Source organism: Vipera ursinii (assembly GCF_947247035.1).
Source record: "Vipera ursinii genome assembly, chromosome: 13".
Classification (NCBI taxonomy): domain Eukaryota; kingdom Metazoa; phylum Chordata; class Lepidosauria; order Squamata; family Viperidae; genus Vipera; species Vipera ursinii.
Window position 1 is genome coordinate 4,630,114 of NC_139526.1, and position 17,650 is coordinate 4,647,763.

The 17,650-nt window shown below is 46.0% G+C and overlaps 1 protein-coding gene across 1 annotated transcript in view; it reads right to left on the reverse strand.

Moving 5' to 3' along the window:
- ABAT (4-aminobutyrate aminotransferase) overlaps nt 1–17,650 on the reverse strand; it is an 86,991-nt gene that overhangs the window by 19,075 nt on the left and 50,266 nt on the right. The window contains exons 8-10 of the mRNA XM_083372564.1: nt 16,814–16,906; nt 15,695–15,757; nt 14,103–14,166 (exon numbers count right to left, since the gene is read on the reverse strand). Of these exons, the coding sequence (XP_083228690.1) occupies nt 14,103–14,166; nt 15,695–15,757; nt 16,814–16,906 (220 nt within the window). The remainder of the gene's footprint in view (nt 1–14,102; nt 14,167–15,694; nt 15,758–16,813; nt 16,907–17,650) is intronic.

Below are 17,650 nucleotides of genomic sequence, written 5' to 3' on the forward strand. Positions count from 1 at the left end.
GGCGAGATCCAATTACTTTTCCACCCTCATCGCATCCGCAGATAATCGCCCGGCTGCCCTGTTCAGAGTGACTCGCTCCCTTCTGAATCAAGAGGTGAGGGAGGAACCCTTACAGGGTCGAGCCGAGGAATTCGGTCAATATCTGTTGGATACAATCGCTCGGATTCGAACCGGCCTGGACTCCAACTGGGCAGAGTCTGAGGAACAGGACATGGGCAGTCTTGTCGACGTCATCTGGGAGGAATTTGATCCTGTGACTCCAAAGGAAGTGGACAGGACTATGAGGAGGTTGAGCTCCTCCACATGCTTACTGGACCCGTGCCCTTCCTGGCTGGCTTATGCAGCTCGAGAGGGGACACGAGGCTGGTTTCAGGCGGTCATCTCTGCTTCTCTGAGTGAGGGTCACTTCCCCTCCTCCTTGAAGGAGGCGGTGGTGAGACCTCTCCTCAAGAAGCCCACCTTGGACCCAGCTTCATTGAATAACTTTCGTCCAGTCTCCAACCTTCGCTTCCTTGCGAAGGTTGTTGAGAGTGTGGTGGCGCATCAGCTTCCTCAGGTCCTGGATGAAGCGGATTATCTAGACCCGTGCCAATCGGGCTTCAGGCCGGGCTACAGCACGGAGACGGCATTGGTCGCTCTGATGAATGATCTCTGGAGGGCCCGGGACAGGGGCCATTCCTCTGTCCTAGTCTTATTAGACCTTTCGGCGGCTTTCGATACCATCGATCATGGTATCTTGCTGCGGCGCCTCAGGGGATTGGGAGTGGGAGGCATGGTTCTGCGGTGGTTCTCCTCCTTTCTCCTGGGACGCTCGCAGTCGGTGTTGGCAGGGGGACAGAGGTCGACTCCGAGGCCTCTCGTTTGTGGAGTCCCTCAGGGGTCGGTTCTCTTGCCTCTCCTGTTCAACATCTACATGAAACCGCTAGGTGAGATCATTCGTGGTTTTGGAGTAGGGTACCATCAGTATGCTGATGACACCCAGCTTTTCATCTCAACTCCAAACAGCATCAGTGATGCCCTCAACGTGATGTCCCGTTGCCTGGAAGCGGTTCGGGAATGGATGGGGAGGAACAGGCTTCAACTCAACCCGGACAAGACTGAATGGCTGTACATACCGGCATGCCAGGAGACTCAGAGCATTCCATCCCTTAACATCGGGGGTGAGTTATTACCCCCTGTTGATAGGGCCCGCAACCTGGGTGTCCCCCTAGACTCACAGCTATCCTTGGAAGATCACATAGGAGCTGTGACCAGGGGGGCCTTCACTCGGGTTCGGCTGGTGTGCCAACTACGACCTTATCTGGACCTGGATGCCTTGCGTACAGTCACCCATGCACTTGTGACCTCTCGCCTTGACTACTGCAACGCTCTCTACATGGGGCTGCCCTTGAGAGCCACTCGGAAGCTTCAGCTGGTGCAGAGTGCAGCTGCACGAACACTTTTGGGAGCCTCCCGATATTCCCATATCACACCTCTCCTCCGTGAGCTGCACTGGCTTCCGGTTGCCTTCCGAGTGAAATTCAAGGTACTAATGATGACATACAAAGCCCTACATGGCATGGGTCCGGAATACCTACGGGAGCACCTACTGCCAACGTCAACACCCCCCCCGTCCTGTGCGCTCCCACAGAGAGGGCCTCCTCAGGGTGCCACCGGTCAAAGAATGCCGGCTGGTGGCCCCCAGGGGAAGGGCATTCTCAGTGGGTGTGCCAACCCTCTGGAACTGCTTGCCTACCGATATCCGGATGGCCCCCGACCTTCGCACCTTCCGGCGCGACTTAAAAACTTACCTGTTCCAGCAGTCCGGCCTGGCCTGACAGCTCTTGGGGTTTCATTTGTTTTTACTATTGTTTAACTGTATACATACGTTGCTCTGTACACCGCCCTGAGTCCCTCGGGAGAAGGGCGGTATATAAAAACAAACAAACAAATAAATAAATAAATAAATAAATAATGGGGAAAGAGGGCAACCTTGTCTGGTGCCCTTGAAAATTCCAAATTCTCCAGACATCGCTCCATTAAAAAGCAGCCTAGCCGACTGTTCAGAATATATTGTTTGAATTGCATTCATAAATTTAGGGCCAAATTCCATTACTTTTAATTGATGCATAATAAATTTCCAATTAACTCTGTCAAAAGCTTTTTGTGCGTCTACAAATATCATCGCCATGGGCCTGTCTGAAAGTTTCTGGTAGTACTCCAATACATTTAAAATTATTCGCACATTATCATTAAGATGTCTATAGGGTAAAAAACCATTTTGGTCCTGGTGAATAAAGTGGGAAAGAAATATTTTAAGTCTTCCTGCCAATATGGTCGTAAAAATTTTGTAGTCTACATTCAATAACGAAATTGGTCTATAATTTTGGATCAACGTCAAATCCGAATCAGGTTTAGGAATTAAGGAGATATGAGCCTCTCTCCAAGATTCGGGCATTTTTGCATCAGTTAAAATGTTATTAAATATATCCCTTAATTGAGGACCTAGCAGGTCAATGAATTCCTTATAAAGTTCACAAGGCAGGCCATCCGGGCCTGGAGTTTTCCCCCCTGTTTGTTTTTTAATAGCTTCCTCAACTTCATCCATAGTTATTTCCTTATTCAGAAGTTGTCTAAAAGAATCCGAAATCGGTTGGGGGCGATAATTCTGAAAATATTGTTCTAACTTACTTTGTGGACATTCTTCCTCACTGTAAAGTAGTCTATAAAATTCTTTTTTTTATTGAAAAGTTTTACAATACATTTTATCAAAACAAAACCCCTCCCAACCTCCTCCCCTCCCACCCCCTTCCCACTCCCCAGCCCTCCCCAGCCCCTCCCTCCCTTTCCCCTCCTCCCCCCCCCCTGACTTCCCAGAGCTGAGTACAGGGTATAAAAATACAAACAATCATAATCTACCTTATGCAAACAATCCTAGACTATTAAAACTATCGCACTTTAACTCATATAGATAAACTCCAAACGTATAAATATCAGATCAATAATTATTCAAATACTGAATAATACTTTTTAGTCCCATATTTACTCCGTAGTATCTCTCTATTGCAAATAGTCTTTCAGGTGCACTAAAGTCTTTACCATATCCTCAATATTAAAAACTTTACAGTCCATTCTTCCATAATCAGTAATTCTACCTCTTTACTAGAAATCTTACTGCCATAATTAAATTCAACATCCACTTGATATCCGCCACAATAGTGTCAATAAAAATACCCAATAAAAACAATTACAGGCAAAACAATTTTACATCAATCATTAAAAACTATTCTTCTTTCCAGCTAGGCTTTAAATTTCCATACTAAAACCAAGTTTATGCAATCTTTCCTTCTCCTAATATATTATACAGCTTCAAGTACCATACATTACTTTCCAAACTTAATTTTTTTTATATAGTCACCTCATTCTTATGTTTTCTATTACGTGTTTCATTATTGCCCATAAAAATATTACAAGTTAGCTTTCATCTATAATTTTTCCCAAACTTGCACCAGAACATATCACAAAGTATATACCCTAAACACATTATCCTCCTTCTTATCACACAATAAACATACATACCAACCAAATAGCAAGTCATAACCTACAAAATTTCAGTAAGCACTACAATTCTTCCCAATTAAGTTTTCATAATTATCTTAAAATTAAAACAGCATAAAATATTACAACACATAGTTATTTTATAAGGGTGAAAAATATATCCCCAAATATTTAGCCCTTCTAACAATTTCAATTCCCTTAATCCTTATTACATTATTATCCTTCAGTTATGCAACAATCTTCAGGCTTGGCTCATTCGTCTAGAAGCAGCACGCCTCTTCCAATTTCAATTTCAATTCCAGTGATACTGAAATTTGATCCACTCCTGTAACTTTCTGATCTGTCTGCATTATTCCTTCAGCACCTTGTAGATTCTCTCTATATCGTTGAGATTCTTTCTCACCTTTCTTCTTTGTAGATTCCAAAAGTGGTATGGGGACTGCTTTTAAAACATTACTGTAAAAATCACGTGCCTGAATCACCGTAGTAAGTCGATGCCTCGTCCCTTCATAGATCACCACCATGCCCACTGGTATCTCCCATCTAAACTTGATATCACGTCGTCTCAATTCTTGTGTCAAAAAAGCAAATTCCTTCCTTTTTCTTAAAATTCTTGGAGGGATCTCTTTTAAAATCAAGACTTTTTGCTCAGCAATTACAAATTCAATGTTGTAGGAGGCTTGAATAACTTCATTTCTAATCACTCTCTTTGTAAAATAAACCACCACATCTCTGGGCAATTTTCTTTGTCTTGCAATCCACGAATTAACACGGAAAATTTTATCTATATCTTCCATTATTTCATCTGCTGGTCACCCCAGCACCCCTTCCAGAGCCTCAGAAACCATTTTCTTCAAATTTTCTTTAGGATTTTCTTTTAAGCCTCTAATCCTTAAAGCAAACTCCATCTGATAATACTGTACCGAGGTCAAATCACAATCAATTTTCTCTACCACATTTTCAGTTTCTGTCATTTTTGCTTCCAGTCTAATATCATTTTGACTGAGGTTTTCCACTCTTTCATCCAAATTCTCAATACATATAGCCATGCCTTGAAATGCAGATAAAATGTCTGCTCTCATTTCTGTTAATTTCTCTGTAATCTTTTCATCCATAACCTTAGCTAGTTTTTCTGTTAACTTCTCCTCCAACTTTTTATCCATTATCTCAGCAAATTGTTGCAATTGCTTTTCCATAGTCTCTTGCAGCACATTCTGCAAATCTTTAACTGTAAGAGCTGATGCAAATACGGGTGCTGGGGGCAATAAAGCTTGCAACGAAGACTGCTGCACCAGAACAGAAACTTTAGAAGATTTAGCCGCCATTTTCACCCACTATTGTTTGCTATGCACTTCCACTTACAAGCTCAGCAAAGTCCATTGAGTTAAAGATCAAAAGACCATCTTCACCTAGATCTCCTGTATCGCTTTGCCTGCATCCTCGTTCTCCAGAGTTCTTCCTTGCTAGCAGGGATGGTTGCGAACGCCCTGTTCTGCTCCAAAAAGCCCGGAGCAGAGGCGCCTCGCAGTCCGGAGCATGCCCAGGCTTCGGGGGGGCTCAATCCTTCAGCCGCCAAAACTTTAAGTTCTGGCGGCCCCGGAGAGCTCTACCCCTACCTGGGCGCTTGCCCCCTCCTCTTCTCCCGAGGAGGGGGCTTCCGAGCCGCCGAAACAGCTGATCGGCGCTGTTTTCGGCGGCTCTATGGAGCTGCGAGGCTGACAGCCGAAGAATGGCTTCCTCTGGCGACGCCTTGCCATCCGGAAGTCCAAAGTAGTCTATAAAATTATTGTGCAATTTTTAGTTTTTGTTCCTTATTAATCACCAGGTTACCATCCTGATCTTGTAGATAGTCTATCCTTTTTGCTTTTTGTTCCTTTCTTAAACTGTAACTTAACCACTTCCCCGGTTTATTAGCGTGTTCAAAGTACCTCTGCCTGCTCCTCTTAATTTTATCTGCCAGCTCTTTTTGATCAATCAAAAGAATCTCATGTTTGATCAAATCTTTTTTTCTTTATGCTGGGAATTTTGGGGATCTAATTGCAGCGCCTCCTCTATTTTTGATAATTTTGAAAATAACTCAACTCTTTTTAATCTTTCTTGTTTCCAACTATAGGCTGAATGTTTTATAACGAGCCCTCTCACTACTGCCTTAGCTGTGTCCCAAATAGTTTGCAGAGAGGTGTCCTCTCTTTTGTTTTCTATAAAAAAATTCTAACTCCTTTTTTGTACTTTTGAGAAATTCCTCATCTCTCATTAAAAACTCTAAATAGGATCAACTAAGATGGCGGATGTGTTGGGCTGAGCTCCGCGAGCTCCAGTTGTTGGGCGTCCCTTGGAGCCCCCCAGGGGTCCTTTTGAGCCCCTGGGTAGGGGATTTGGACTATCAATTTTAGAGGCAAAGAATGAGGTAGCTTGCTGTTCGTTTTCTCCCGTCTATGAGTGGCTGTTTCCATCTGCTCCGTCTGCTGCTTCGCCTGCTGTTTCCAGCTGCTTCGTTTGTGCTGCCGCTGTGTTGCTGTGCTTGGTCTTGGCCTGCCGGTTTCTACAGCCTCGGCGTCTCTGGGCTACTTTACCTCGATGTCTCCGGGCTGCCTCGGACTGTTCCAGAGGGATTGTAGCTGGTGGTGACGGCGTTTTTCTGCTGTTCTGCTGTTTCGGGCAGCGCTGCTTCTTCTGGCCGGCTCTCGGTGGTTTTCGGCAGCGTCTTGAGGCTCCAGCTGATCGGCGGTGGCCTCGGAGCTTCAGCGGATCGGCGCCTCCATTTTGGCGCTCCGTGTTGGCGGCGATATCGGCGGCGGCTTCGGAGTTCCGGCTGATCTGATTCTAACACTGATTCCAACTGATTCCAACAGTTTCTGCTGTTTCGGGCAGCGCTGTTTCTTCTGGCCGGCTCTCGGTGGTTTTCGGCGGCGTCTTGAGGCTCCAGCTGATCGGCGGTGGCCTCGGAGCTCCAGCTGATCGGCGCCTCCATTTTGGCGCCTTCGTGTTGGCGGCGATGTCGGCGGCGGCGGCGGCGGGGATCTCTCTGTTGGACCTGCCTCGGGCCGCTTTCGGCGGCTGCGGTGTCTTCGGGCCGTTTCGACGGCGGAGGGGACGACCGCTGGTCGGCTGGGTGGCAGGGATGTCCCTGGTATTGTTTTTCGCGCCGCTGCCGGCGGCGGAGGTGGCGACGGTGATGGCGTCCTCGGGCTGCCTTGGGCAGTGGAGAGGACGACCGCGGCGATGGCGGCGGTGCTGCTGCTTCGCTTGCCTTGTTCCGGCCTCTGACGGTGATGGCGACGACGGCGTTTTTCGGGGCTTGCTGGCCCGCTGGCCCGCCCAATCGGCAGCGATATGGCGGTGGTCGGTGCTTTTCATCTGGTCTGCGATGGCCGTAGCAGCTCCGGTGGACTGCCAATTATTAATTCTTCATCTGCCTCTCTATTCCCCTTTGGACTGGGACGGACCTGGGTGCAAGCCGCAGTGGGAGAGCGGCTTGCTTTTACATCGGTATACCCATAGAGGTGGGAGCTCTATGGGTTATGCCCCCCCAGGGTGTACATTCTGGACCATCCCCCTGGCTCAGACTCTCGACCTGTTGTGGGAGGACGGGTTGGGGTCTGTCCCCGGGAGCATCCAACCGGGTGGCAGTAGGTTGGTCGATGGCCCGAATGTTTCACTCCCTTCCTGTAGAACCTCCTACTGGACTCTTCCATTATGGGACTGCCTTATCTGGACTTGTTGGACTTATGTACAGATACTCCAGCACGGACTTGCTCGCCCTCAGGGGTTCCCCCCTCTCCTGGGTGCGTCCCGCCTTTTTTGCCGCTCCCAGTCTCAATGAAGGGCCCAATTACTGGGACCCTGAGAGATGGCCGGGTAGGGTCAGGGGCTCTCGATTCAAATTTAATAGGAGGCCCCTGGTTACTTTTTTAGTTAAATTTTTTAGGGGGCTAGGGAGGGGGGTGGGGGGTAATAGTTGTTTGACTATGGGGGGTGGCCATACAACCATGGTGCAGGCCAGGCCTGGGTCCGACTGCGTTCGGGGGGAGCGGGGTGTGGTTACATCTGGGGCTCAGGAGCGGGTCGTGGGATTACCGATTCCCACGACACTGGGGTATGGCAGCAGGCGTATGGACAGAGGGCCGTATCGTTACCGGGAGGGCCGTCCCCGCTGTTTACAAGCGGTGAGGCGCTCCGACCCTCTGGTTCTTCCCCGAGGTGCCGGGAGCGAGGATGTGCAGCCTCCTGAGCTCCGGCTGGTGTACCTGAATGCCAGGTCCGTGGTTAATAAGGCTCCCCTTGTGCGGGATTTGGTGGAGGGTGAGCATGCGGACCTGGCTTGTATTACCGAAACCTGGTTGGGCCCAGAGGGTGGGGTCCCTTTGGTTGATCTTTGCCCACCAGGTTTCCGAGCGTTACACCAGCCTCGGGCTCAAGGTAGGGGCGGGGGAGTGGCGGTAGTTATCAGGGAGACCTTATGTCCGCGGGAGACCACCGTTCCTCAGATAGTCGGGTGTGAGTCTCTCTTTTTGAGGTTTGGTTCGGGGGCGCAGTTGGGCTTGCTGCTGGTGTACATTTCGCCTAGTCACACAGCGGCAGCCCTGCCTGAGCTACTCGATGTCCTCTCCGGTTTGGTGATTGAGTTCCCCAAACTGTTAGTTTTGGGTGACTTCAATCTACCATCCCTGGGAGGGTCATCTGAGTTGGCTCGGGAGTTCATGGCTTCCATGACGGCCATGGACCTGACGCAGGTAATTTCTGAACCGACTCATGAGGGAGGCCACACCCTGGACCTAGTTTTTTTATCTGGACGATGGTTGGATGATCTTGGTGGGGGCTCTCCATTTATCATGCCCCTGTCATGGACCGATCATCACCTCCTGCGGCTGGTCTTCCGTTTTACCACCCCCCGCCGTGGGGATACGGAACCAATTAGATGGTACCGTCCCAGGCGCTTAATGGACCCTGATGGGTTCCAGGCGGCGCTGGGATCCCCACCTGCCTCCGTCGCTCACAACTCGGCGGATGCCTTAGTGGAAGCCTGGGAAAGGGCAGCCACTGGGGCACTGGACCGAGTTGTACCCTTGCGGCCCCTGACCCGGTGCAGATCCCAACGAGCTCCATGGTTCTCCGCGGAGCTCCGGGAGATGAAGCGTCGGAAACGGGGCCTAGAGAGCTGCTGGAGGTCCAGCCGATCCGAATCCGACCGGTTGCGGTTAAGAACCTATATTAGGTCTTATCTCGCTGCGATGAGGGTGGCGAGGTGTAATTACTTCTCCACCCTCATCGCGTCCGCAGATAATCGCCCGGCCGCCCTGTTTAGGGTGACTCGCTCGCTCCTTAATCAGGAGGTGAGGGAGGATCCCTTGCAGGGTCGTGCCGAGGAGTTTGGTCAGCATCTGTCGGATAAAATCGCTCGGATTCGGACCGGTTTGGACTCCAGCTGGGCAGAGTCTGGCGATCAGGACACGGGCGGTCTTGTCAATGTTACCTGGGAGGAGTTTGATTCTGTGACCCCTGATGAAGTGGACAGGATTATGGGGAGGCTGAGCTCCACCACATGTTTATTGGACCCGTGCCCTTCCTGGCTGGTTTATGCAGCTAGGGAGAGGACACGAGGCTGGTTCCAGGCGGTGATATCTGCTTCCTTGAGTGAGGGTAACTTCCCCTCCGTCTTGAAGGAGGCGGTGGTGAGACCCCTCCTCAAGAAGCCTGCCTTGGACCCAGCTGTGTTGAACAACTTTCGTCCAGTCTCCAACCTTCGCTTTCTTGCGAAGGTTGTTGAGAGTGTGGTGGCGCATCAGCTCCCTTTGGCCCTGGATGAAGCGGATTATCTGGATCCGTACCAATCGGGTTTCAGGCCCGGGTACAGCACAGAGACGGCATTGGTCGCGCTGGTGAATGATCTCTGGAGGGCTCGGGATAGGGGATGTTCCTCTGTCCTAGTCCTATTAGACCTCTCAGCGGCTTTCGATACCATCGACCATGGTATCTTGCTGCGGCGTCTCAGGGGATTGGGAGTGGGAGGCACGGTCCTTCGGTGGTTCTCCTCCTATCTCCTGGGACGCTCGCAGTCGGTGTTGGCAGGGGGGCAGAGATCGGCCCCTAGGTCTCTCGTTTGTGGAGTTCCTCAGGGGTCGGTTCTCTCGCCTCTCCTGTTCAACATCTATATGAAACCGCTGGGTGAGATCATTCGTGGTTTTGGAGTTGGGTATCATCAATATGCTGATGATACCCAACTTTTCTTTTCGACCCCAAACCACCCCAGTGATGCCCTCGCTGTGATGTCCCGTTGCCTGGAGGCGGTTCGGGTCTGGATGGGGAGGAACAGACTTCAACTCAACCCTGACAAGACTGAGTGGCTGTACATTCCGGCATCCCGGGACATTCAAAATGTTCCATCTCTTTCTATGGGGGGTGAGTTGTTACCCCCCGTGGATAGGGCTCGCAACTTGGGAGTCCTCCTAGACTCACGACTTACCTTGGAAGAACATGTAGCAGCTGTGACTAGGGGGGCTTTCGCCCAGGTTCGCCTGGTGCGCCAGTTGCGGCCCTATCTGGACCGGGATGCCCTGTGTACGGTCACTCATGCGCTCGTGACCTCTCGCCTTGACTACTGTAATGCTCTCTACATGGGGCTTCCCTTGAAGACCACTCGGAGGCTCCAACTGGTACAGAATGCGGCCGCGAGAGTTGTCTTGGGAGTTTCCCGGTACTCCCATGTTACACCTTTGCTCCGTGAGCTGCATTGGCTACCAGTTGTCTTCCGGGTGAGGTTCAAGGTCTTAGTGATGGTTTTTAAGTCCTTACATGGCATGGGTCCGGAATACCTCGGGGATCACCTGCTGCCGGCGTCAACTCCCCTCCGCCCAGTGCGTTCCCACAGAGAGGGCCTCCTCAGGGTGCCTCCGGTCAGAGAATGTCGGCTGGTGGCCCCCAGGGGGAGGGCCTTCTCTGTGGGCGCCCCGGCTTTGTGGAATCAGCTGCCGGTGGAGCTCCGGATGGCACCGGATCTCCGCTCCTTCCGGCGCGGGTTAAAGACCCACCTATTTGAACAAGCTGGCCTGGCCTGATGGGGAATTAATTTGGGTTTTAAATATTGCTATATTTTATTGTTTTATCGTGGGCATTAATTTAATTCTATTTTAACTTTTGTAGCTTTGTATTTTTATTATATGCCCTGTACACCGCCCTGAGTCCCTTGGGAGAAGGGCGGTATAAAAATTTAATTAAATAAATAAATTAAATAAATAAATCTGGTCTCATAGACCACCTCGCCCTTTTTTTGGGGGGTCCTGCCCATTTGACTATTAAGGGGTGGTGGTCTGCCCATACATTGGTGTTTATCTCTACCTCTATAATGGTCTCTTTAATCTCAGATGTCGACCAAAACATATCTATTCGAGACCATGGTGCCTAGGGGAGAAACAGGTGAATTGTTTTTGAGTAGGATGTAAATCTCTCTATACGTCTGAAAGTCCAATTTGGGTTACTAGCTTATCCCATATTTTAGGCAAAATTTTCCTTTGTCTTTTTATGTACCTTGGGGGGCCTGCCCCTGGTTCGTAGTCTTTATTAACATCTTTAATCGCATTAAAGTCCCCCAAAATACATATATTTTCATAATCAAGATCAGTTAGTTTCTTATATAACTTTTTTTAAAAAGTTGTCTGATCTGTATTAGGCACATATATAACTACTAATAATACCAGTTTTAGACCTATTTTAGTTTCCAGCCCTAGTATTCTTCCCTCTTCATCAGAGTACACTTGTTGTGTCACTAATCCTTTGCGGTCGTACACAGCAATGCCTCGTTTTTTCTGACTGGCCAAGGATACATATAATTTCCCCAATTGGGGGCACTCTAATACTTTTTGATGGTTTTTACATATATGAGTTTCCTGTATACAAATCAAACCACAATTTTGTTTTTGTAAGTTAAGCCAAATTCTTTTCCTTTTAGCAGGGGCATTTAATCCGTTAATATTAACGGAAAACAAATATAATTCTTCTTCCATACTCTTACTTACCTGCGGCCTTTTGTCTCTGTGATCTAGTTTCAACTTGTAGCCCTGTTGCATCTCCAGTCCTATTGTTGCCATTCATCCTCTTTCCTTGGTCATCCTGCTGCTCTATACTGGGTTCTTGTGAAGTTTCTTCCATAGTCTTGCTCTCTGTTTCTCCTTCACTTTCTCGATCAAATAAGGTAACTTGTGTTTCATAAAAGTCCTGTGCATCCTGAAGTGACTCCAGTTTAAGCCTTTGAGTTTGCCACGTGAATGATATTCCTTCTGGTAGTAACCAACGGTACCGAATCTTATATTTCCTTAAAAAAGTTGTAAGAAATTCAAACTGTCTTCTCATATCTCGTACTCTCTTTGGTATTTGTGGCAGTACTGCTATACGTTTTCCCTTGTATGTAAATGCTTGGAGCCTGGTTTTCTGGAGTATCTCATCTCGAATTGACTTTTTAGTAAGACGGACATGCACTTCTTTGGGTAGATTATTACGTCTGGCATAACTAGTATAAATGCGATAAACTTCGTCCACATCTCGTAATATCTCAGTTTGGTCTCTTCCCAAAATCCCAGCCATAACTTCTCCCATCACTTCTCGAAGGCATTCCTCTTTTTCTTCCATTATATTCTGGAAACATAGGAAGTTCCCAGATTTATCCATTTCCAGCATCACCATCTCATTTTCCAATCGTTTGTTGACTCTGGCAAAATGGGCATCCATCCTCCCCACTTTCTCATCTGTTTTGGCAATTTTCGTTTCTATAGTTTGCAGTTGATCTTCATGTTTAGTTAAAATATTCTGTATTTCCTCGAATCTTGTATGAAATTGTCTAGTCTCGTCTGTCAATATTGCCACATTCAATTTTAGTTCCTCCAGTACCTTAAATGTAGATTCTTCATTATTGGCCAAGGTATCTTGGTTCTTAAGAACTGTATCCTGTATTGATTTAAGCATGCCTTGCCATTCTTGGGGTATAATTAAGGATTGGCTTGCAGCTGGGATATCTTCTGCAGATTTCTTCAGCCTCTGTGGAATCGTTGTCACGGGGGAGGAGGAAGCTGTAAGTGTCTTCTTTTTAAAGGATGTGGTAGTGGTAGTTGTTGCCATCCTTGGAAATTCTAAAATATCCCTCCAGCCAATTGTACACCACCACGTTCTCTGGTCTATATCATTCAGTTTCACAGTAATAATATATTTCCTTTACCTTCCTAATCTCAAATTCCACTATCTTAATATTCTAATATAATTCTAAAGTCAAAAAGGATACATAGATAGATTGAGTTAAATCATAATAATTAACCTATTATTAATTTCAATATATTTTAAATAAGGTATTTTCAGCTTCTAGTATTAATATTACTTACTTTTGTGGCTTAATATAATTAATAATAGCACTAAGAATAGTAATAATAACTAATAATAACAATCTTACACACTATTAATGATAGTAAACTTAGTCAATATAGGTTTGATTAAACAGCTGGATTAATATTTAACTATAAATGAAAGTTAATAACCAATGACCAATCTAATTCTAGTAAATGATTCCTAAAAAAAAAGAACTATAGTTAAAGTTAAATTGTAGGATGAGTTCGTTTAGTCATTTAGTCACTAGGTGGGAGTAGAGATCACAACTTTATTTAGAAAACAGCAAGCAGATCAAATTTGACAGTTCATGCAAATGGCGTCTGGTCTATGTTCCGAGAAAAAGGAAAAGAAAAGCATAAAGTTTAAATCCGCCAGTATCCTTTCCCAACACAGGTCAAAATAATCTTGTCTTGTAAGCAGCAGCAAAGAGAATATTATTTCCAAAAGATAAATTCTAGTATTCCTTTCATAAACCTCTCCAATCGGCTGTCAAACACTTTGTAACAGTTCACTTTTCATTTTCCTTGCCACTTTCTCCACTCGTGCTGGTTCACGTCAGCTAAATCCAAACTCTTAAGAACAAGCTTCCAGTTCACTTTCCTCACTTTGTTCAAAGTTAAAATAGATCGCGGTTTAGAACAGATGAGACTACCGGGATGTTCTGGCTTTCAACTTACAGCAAGTCACGGCTCCGGGACGCCATTACAGGCATCTTCTTGACACGTTCGATCCCGGGGAGTTCTTCAGCTTCCCTTCACAGTTGCACTCTGCTTCGGAGCTGGAATGCTCCCCTCACTTTCCCCAAGCTTTTCCCGCTCAAGGATGGCTTTGATTTGCCGTCAAACGCGGCAAACGGAGCTGTCGGCTTCAGGAAAAAGTCCCTAGCCTGCTCCGCTCCGCCGTGACGTCCGGCGGAAGTCCCAAATCCTACTTTTTATAGTTGGATGATTGAAGCTGCAGATCTATCTCCTTTCTGCACAAAATTTCTTTGGAAGACTTCTGTCTGTATGTTAATTATCACCAGTACCTATAATACAGCATCATGGATCATCTAAATGGTGCTGAGCTAAGGATGAAAGCTCTTGAAAGATTAGGCTTTATTTGACACCAATCTGATGGCCTGTAATCCATCAAGCCATCTCACTGATCTTTGCATATAATGCTATTCCCAACCAAACCCAATAACTTTTCCTTACCCATGGTTCTTCCGTGAAATGCACCCATGAAGGAAAGCATACTGTATTCCGGGCAACCTGGGGGCTGAAAGGCAAAGAGGATATTTATGCTTATTAATTAGTTAATTAACATTTTAACTTAGCCACTAGGTAATAGCCTCTTCCCCACTGCAGTGCTAGCTGGAATAACCAACTGAATGATACCAGGGTGGAGGATAACTTATTTTATTTTTCCAATTCTGCTGTGTTATTGGGAGAAAGCCCTCCTCTATTATGAATATTAATTCAGAGGGCTGGCTTTCAAACCCAAGCAAAGCAGATTTTAAAAACAAAAAAAAGTTATCCATCAAGATGCAGTCTTATTTTTTTCTCTCTTCTTGAATGGTTATCCTCACAGACACCATCTTGTGTTAGGCTAGTTGGGTTACTGGTCCAAAGTCTCTAGAGGACTTTATGGTTGAGCAAAAGATGAGACATAGACCTCCCTAGTCCTAGGTTGACCTTGATCATTAGCCCTTTTGATGCCACCAACCAAGAAAATCCAAATATGCAGGGACAGATTAGGTGAAACTTGGCTCAATAGCAGTAACTGTGAGATGGATCTTGGAATCCTAGTGGACAACCGCTTAAATATGAGCCAACATTGTATGGCAGCAGCCAAAAAAGCCAATGCAATTCTAGACTGCATCAACAGAGGGGAAAAATCAACATCGCGCAAAATTCTACTATCGCTCTACAAAGCCTTGGTAAAACCACACTTGGAATATTTACTATCATTTTGCAAAACTGATTTAAAGGATTATGAAATGGACTACATTAGATTCTATGATGAAACTGAGTTGTGAAAGAGACTAGAGAATGAACAAAGTCCCAAGAGAATGATGTAAAGAAAGGGTTTGTTGGGTTAAAAAAGGGTTCATTTTTAAAATAAGTGATATCCAATCCACAGGAATGTAGGAGTGAGGTTTGGAATACAGACATGTTTATAGTCAGAAAATTAGAGTAAAAACAACAAAACATGCCAAGCATTGTGCTAACTACTGCTCAGTACCCATTGCCCTTTTAGCTTCCAGTTCTCTGACATTGCAAAGTGTGTGCCCACTTTCTAACTTCAGTATAGAGTCCCCAACTTATGACCACAATTGAGCCCAAAATGTATGTTGCTAAGTGAGAAATTTGTGAGTTTTGCCCCATTTGATGACTTTTCTTGCCACATTTGTTAAGTGAATCACTGCAGTTGTTAAATTAACAACAGAGTTGTTAAGCGAATCTGACTTTCCCATTGACTTTGCTGGTCAGAAGGTTGCAAAGGGGGATCACATGACCCCGGGACACTGCGACCGTCATAAATATGAATCAGTTGCCAAGTGTCCAAACGTAAATCACATGGCTGTAGGGATGCTGCAATGGTCAAAAGTGTGAAAGATGGTCCCAAGTCACTTTTTCCAGTGCCGTTGTAACTTTGAAGCAGTCACTGAGCGAGCTCTTGTTTAAATTGAGGACTACCTGTAGGTCTTATGCTGTCTTGCTGGGCAGGTGAACACTGAAGCAAAGATCAAGAATGTAGATCTGGCCTGGATTTTTGCTCTGCTGAATGAAGGAATGGACCTTACCTGGTTAATCATGCAGGTCTCCAATTCTTCTTTGGTAACACTGTTGTCGCCTCTTTCCTTGTTCTGGAAAATAAAGAAGTTTCCCATCATTTTCCCAGCCAAGAGTTGCCCTTCAACCCATCTGCATGGACATCATTTGGGAACGATAACAGTATATCAATGGCTATGGCATTCAAGAGTCTCCCAATGGCAATATCCTGAGGGGAACAGGAAATAGAGGAAAACGAGAGATACTTGGCTCCATCCCAGCAGTCCATCCCAGCTGATAGGTTTACATAGTTTAAATACTTAATACATCTGCGAAGACCTTGACTGGGTTCTTCTCCTTGATCTGCTTCTAGGAGACGATCATTCTCCAGGATTACTGGAGGTGGGAAGCATGACTAAAAAGGAGCTTCCAAGACTGAAAAAGCCACACCATCTCAACCATCCCCTCATGGGATTTTATGACTATTCTCCACTTGGCAGCAGTTTTGAAAGCTGCTTCTATGACCTTCTCATTTCTCTGAAATGAGAGCCTTTTAATTCTGGAATGGAGACACTTCTTTTCTTTTGGGGCCCTCGTCCCACAGAATCTGTCGAGGGTCCCTGGCTGAGAATGGGCAAGATCTAATCCTAAAGTAAAGGAACCCTAAATGAGGATTAGTAGTAGGGTTCTAATTCAGAGATGGGGAGGGGGATAAGAATCCCCTCCAGGTTTTTGCACCTTCCGTCTGTTCAGCAGATCAGTCAAGCAGATCAAGTCAACAAACTGACTGTTGATGAAAGGCTTAGGTGCTGACTTACTGTCAGGCACAAAGGATCAGGACCATACATTAAGTTGAAGCACAGAAGATTTAGTCAAGCCTATGCATAAGAATCTGTCAGCACTAAATTGGTGCTAGGGAAGGGTCAAAGAAATCTGGGGGAGGGCAACTTTTGTGGCAACTTAAGGATTCTAAGCTTATGAAATGTTTAATTCCACCTTCCAGCTCTGCCTGCTCTTCTCTTACATCTACAAATTTAACTGAGGCTCCCTCACCCCCTATCCCACTTTGAGCAGACTGCCCTCCCTGTTTTCCTGAGCATCTGGAGAGCATCTGTACAAGGCAGAGCATCCATATCATAGCTTTTACTTACCCTGTACCACATAAATATGGTTTTAAAGGCATTTTCATTGGAGCAAGATCCACAGGACATGGTTATGACTTGAGAGAGACCTTTAGGAGCAACCTGGCAGTGGAGAAGAGATAGACCTTTCAATTCAAAGAGTTTGTAAGGAATACTTTCATCATAACTGCATCACAAACAAAATGATGCTTATTTTAACCTTCCCCCCCCCCAATTTTTAAAATTAGTCTCTATTGCCTAAGGATAAGATTATGGAAACTTAGGGTTGGAAGTGCCATTTAGCCCATGGACTGCAACTAGCTACCCAAGGCAAAATTTCAAAATAAAGACTCTTCAGCTGAATAGAATAGAATAGAATAGAATAGAATAGAATAGAATAGAATAGAATAGAATAGAATAGAATAGAATAGAATAGAATAGAATAGAATAGAATAGAATAGAATAGAATAGAATAGAATAATAGAATAGAATCTGGAAGGGATCTTGGAAGTCTTCTAGTCCAGCCCCCTGCTCAAGCAGGACAACCTATACCATCTCAGACAAGTGACTGTCCAGTCTCTTCTTTAAAATCTCCAGTGATGGAGTGCCCACAATTTCTGAAGGCAAGCAATTCCACTGCTTAATTGTCCTCACTGTCAGGAAGTTTCTCCTTAATTCCAGGTTGCTTCTCTCTTTGATCAGTTTCCAACCATTGTTTCTTGTCCTTCCCTCTGGTCCTTTGGAGAATAATTTGACCCCCTCTTCTCTGTGGCAACCCCTCAAATACTGGAACGCTGCTATCATGTCTCCCATTTCTTCTTTTCTTCACTAGCCAAACCCAAGTCCTGCAGCTGTTCTTCGTATGTT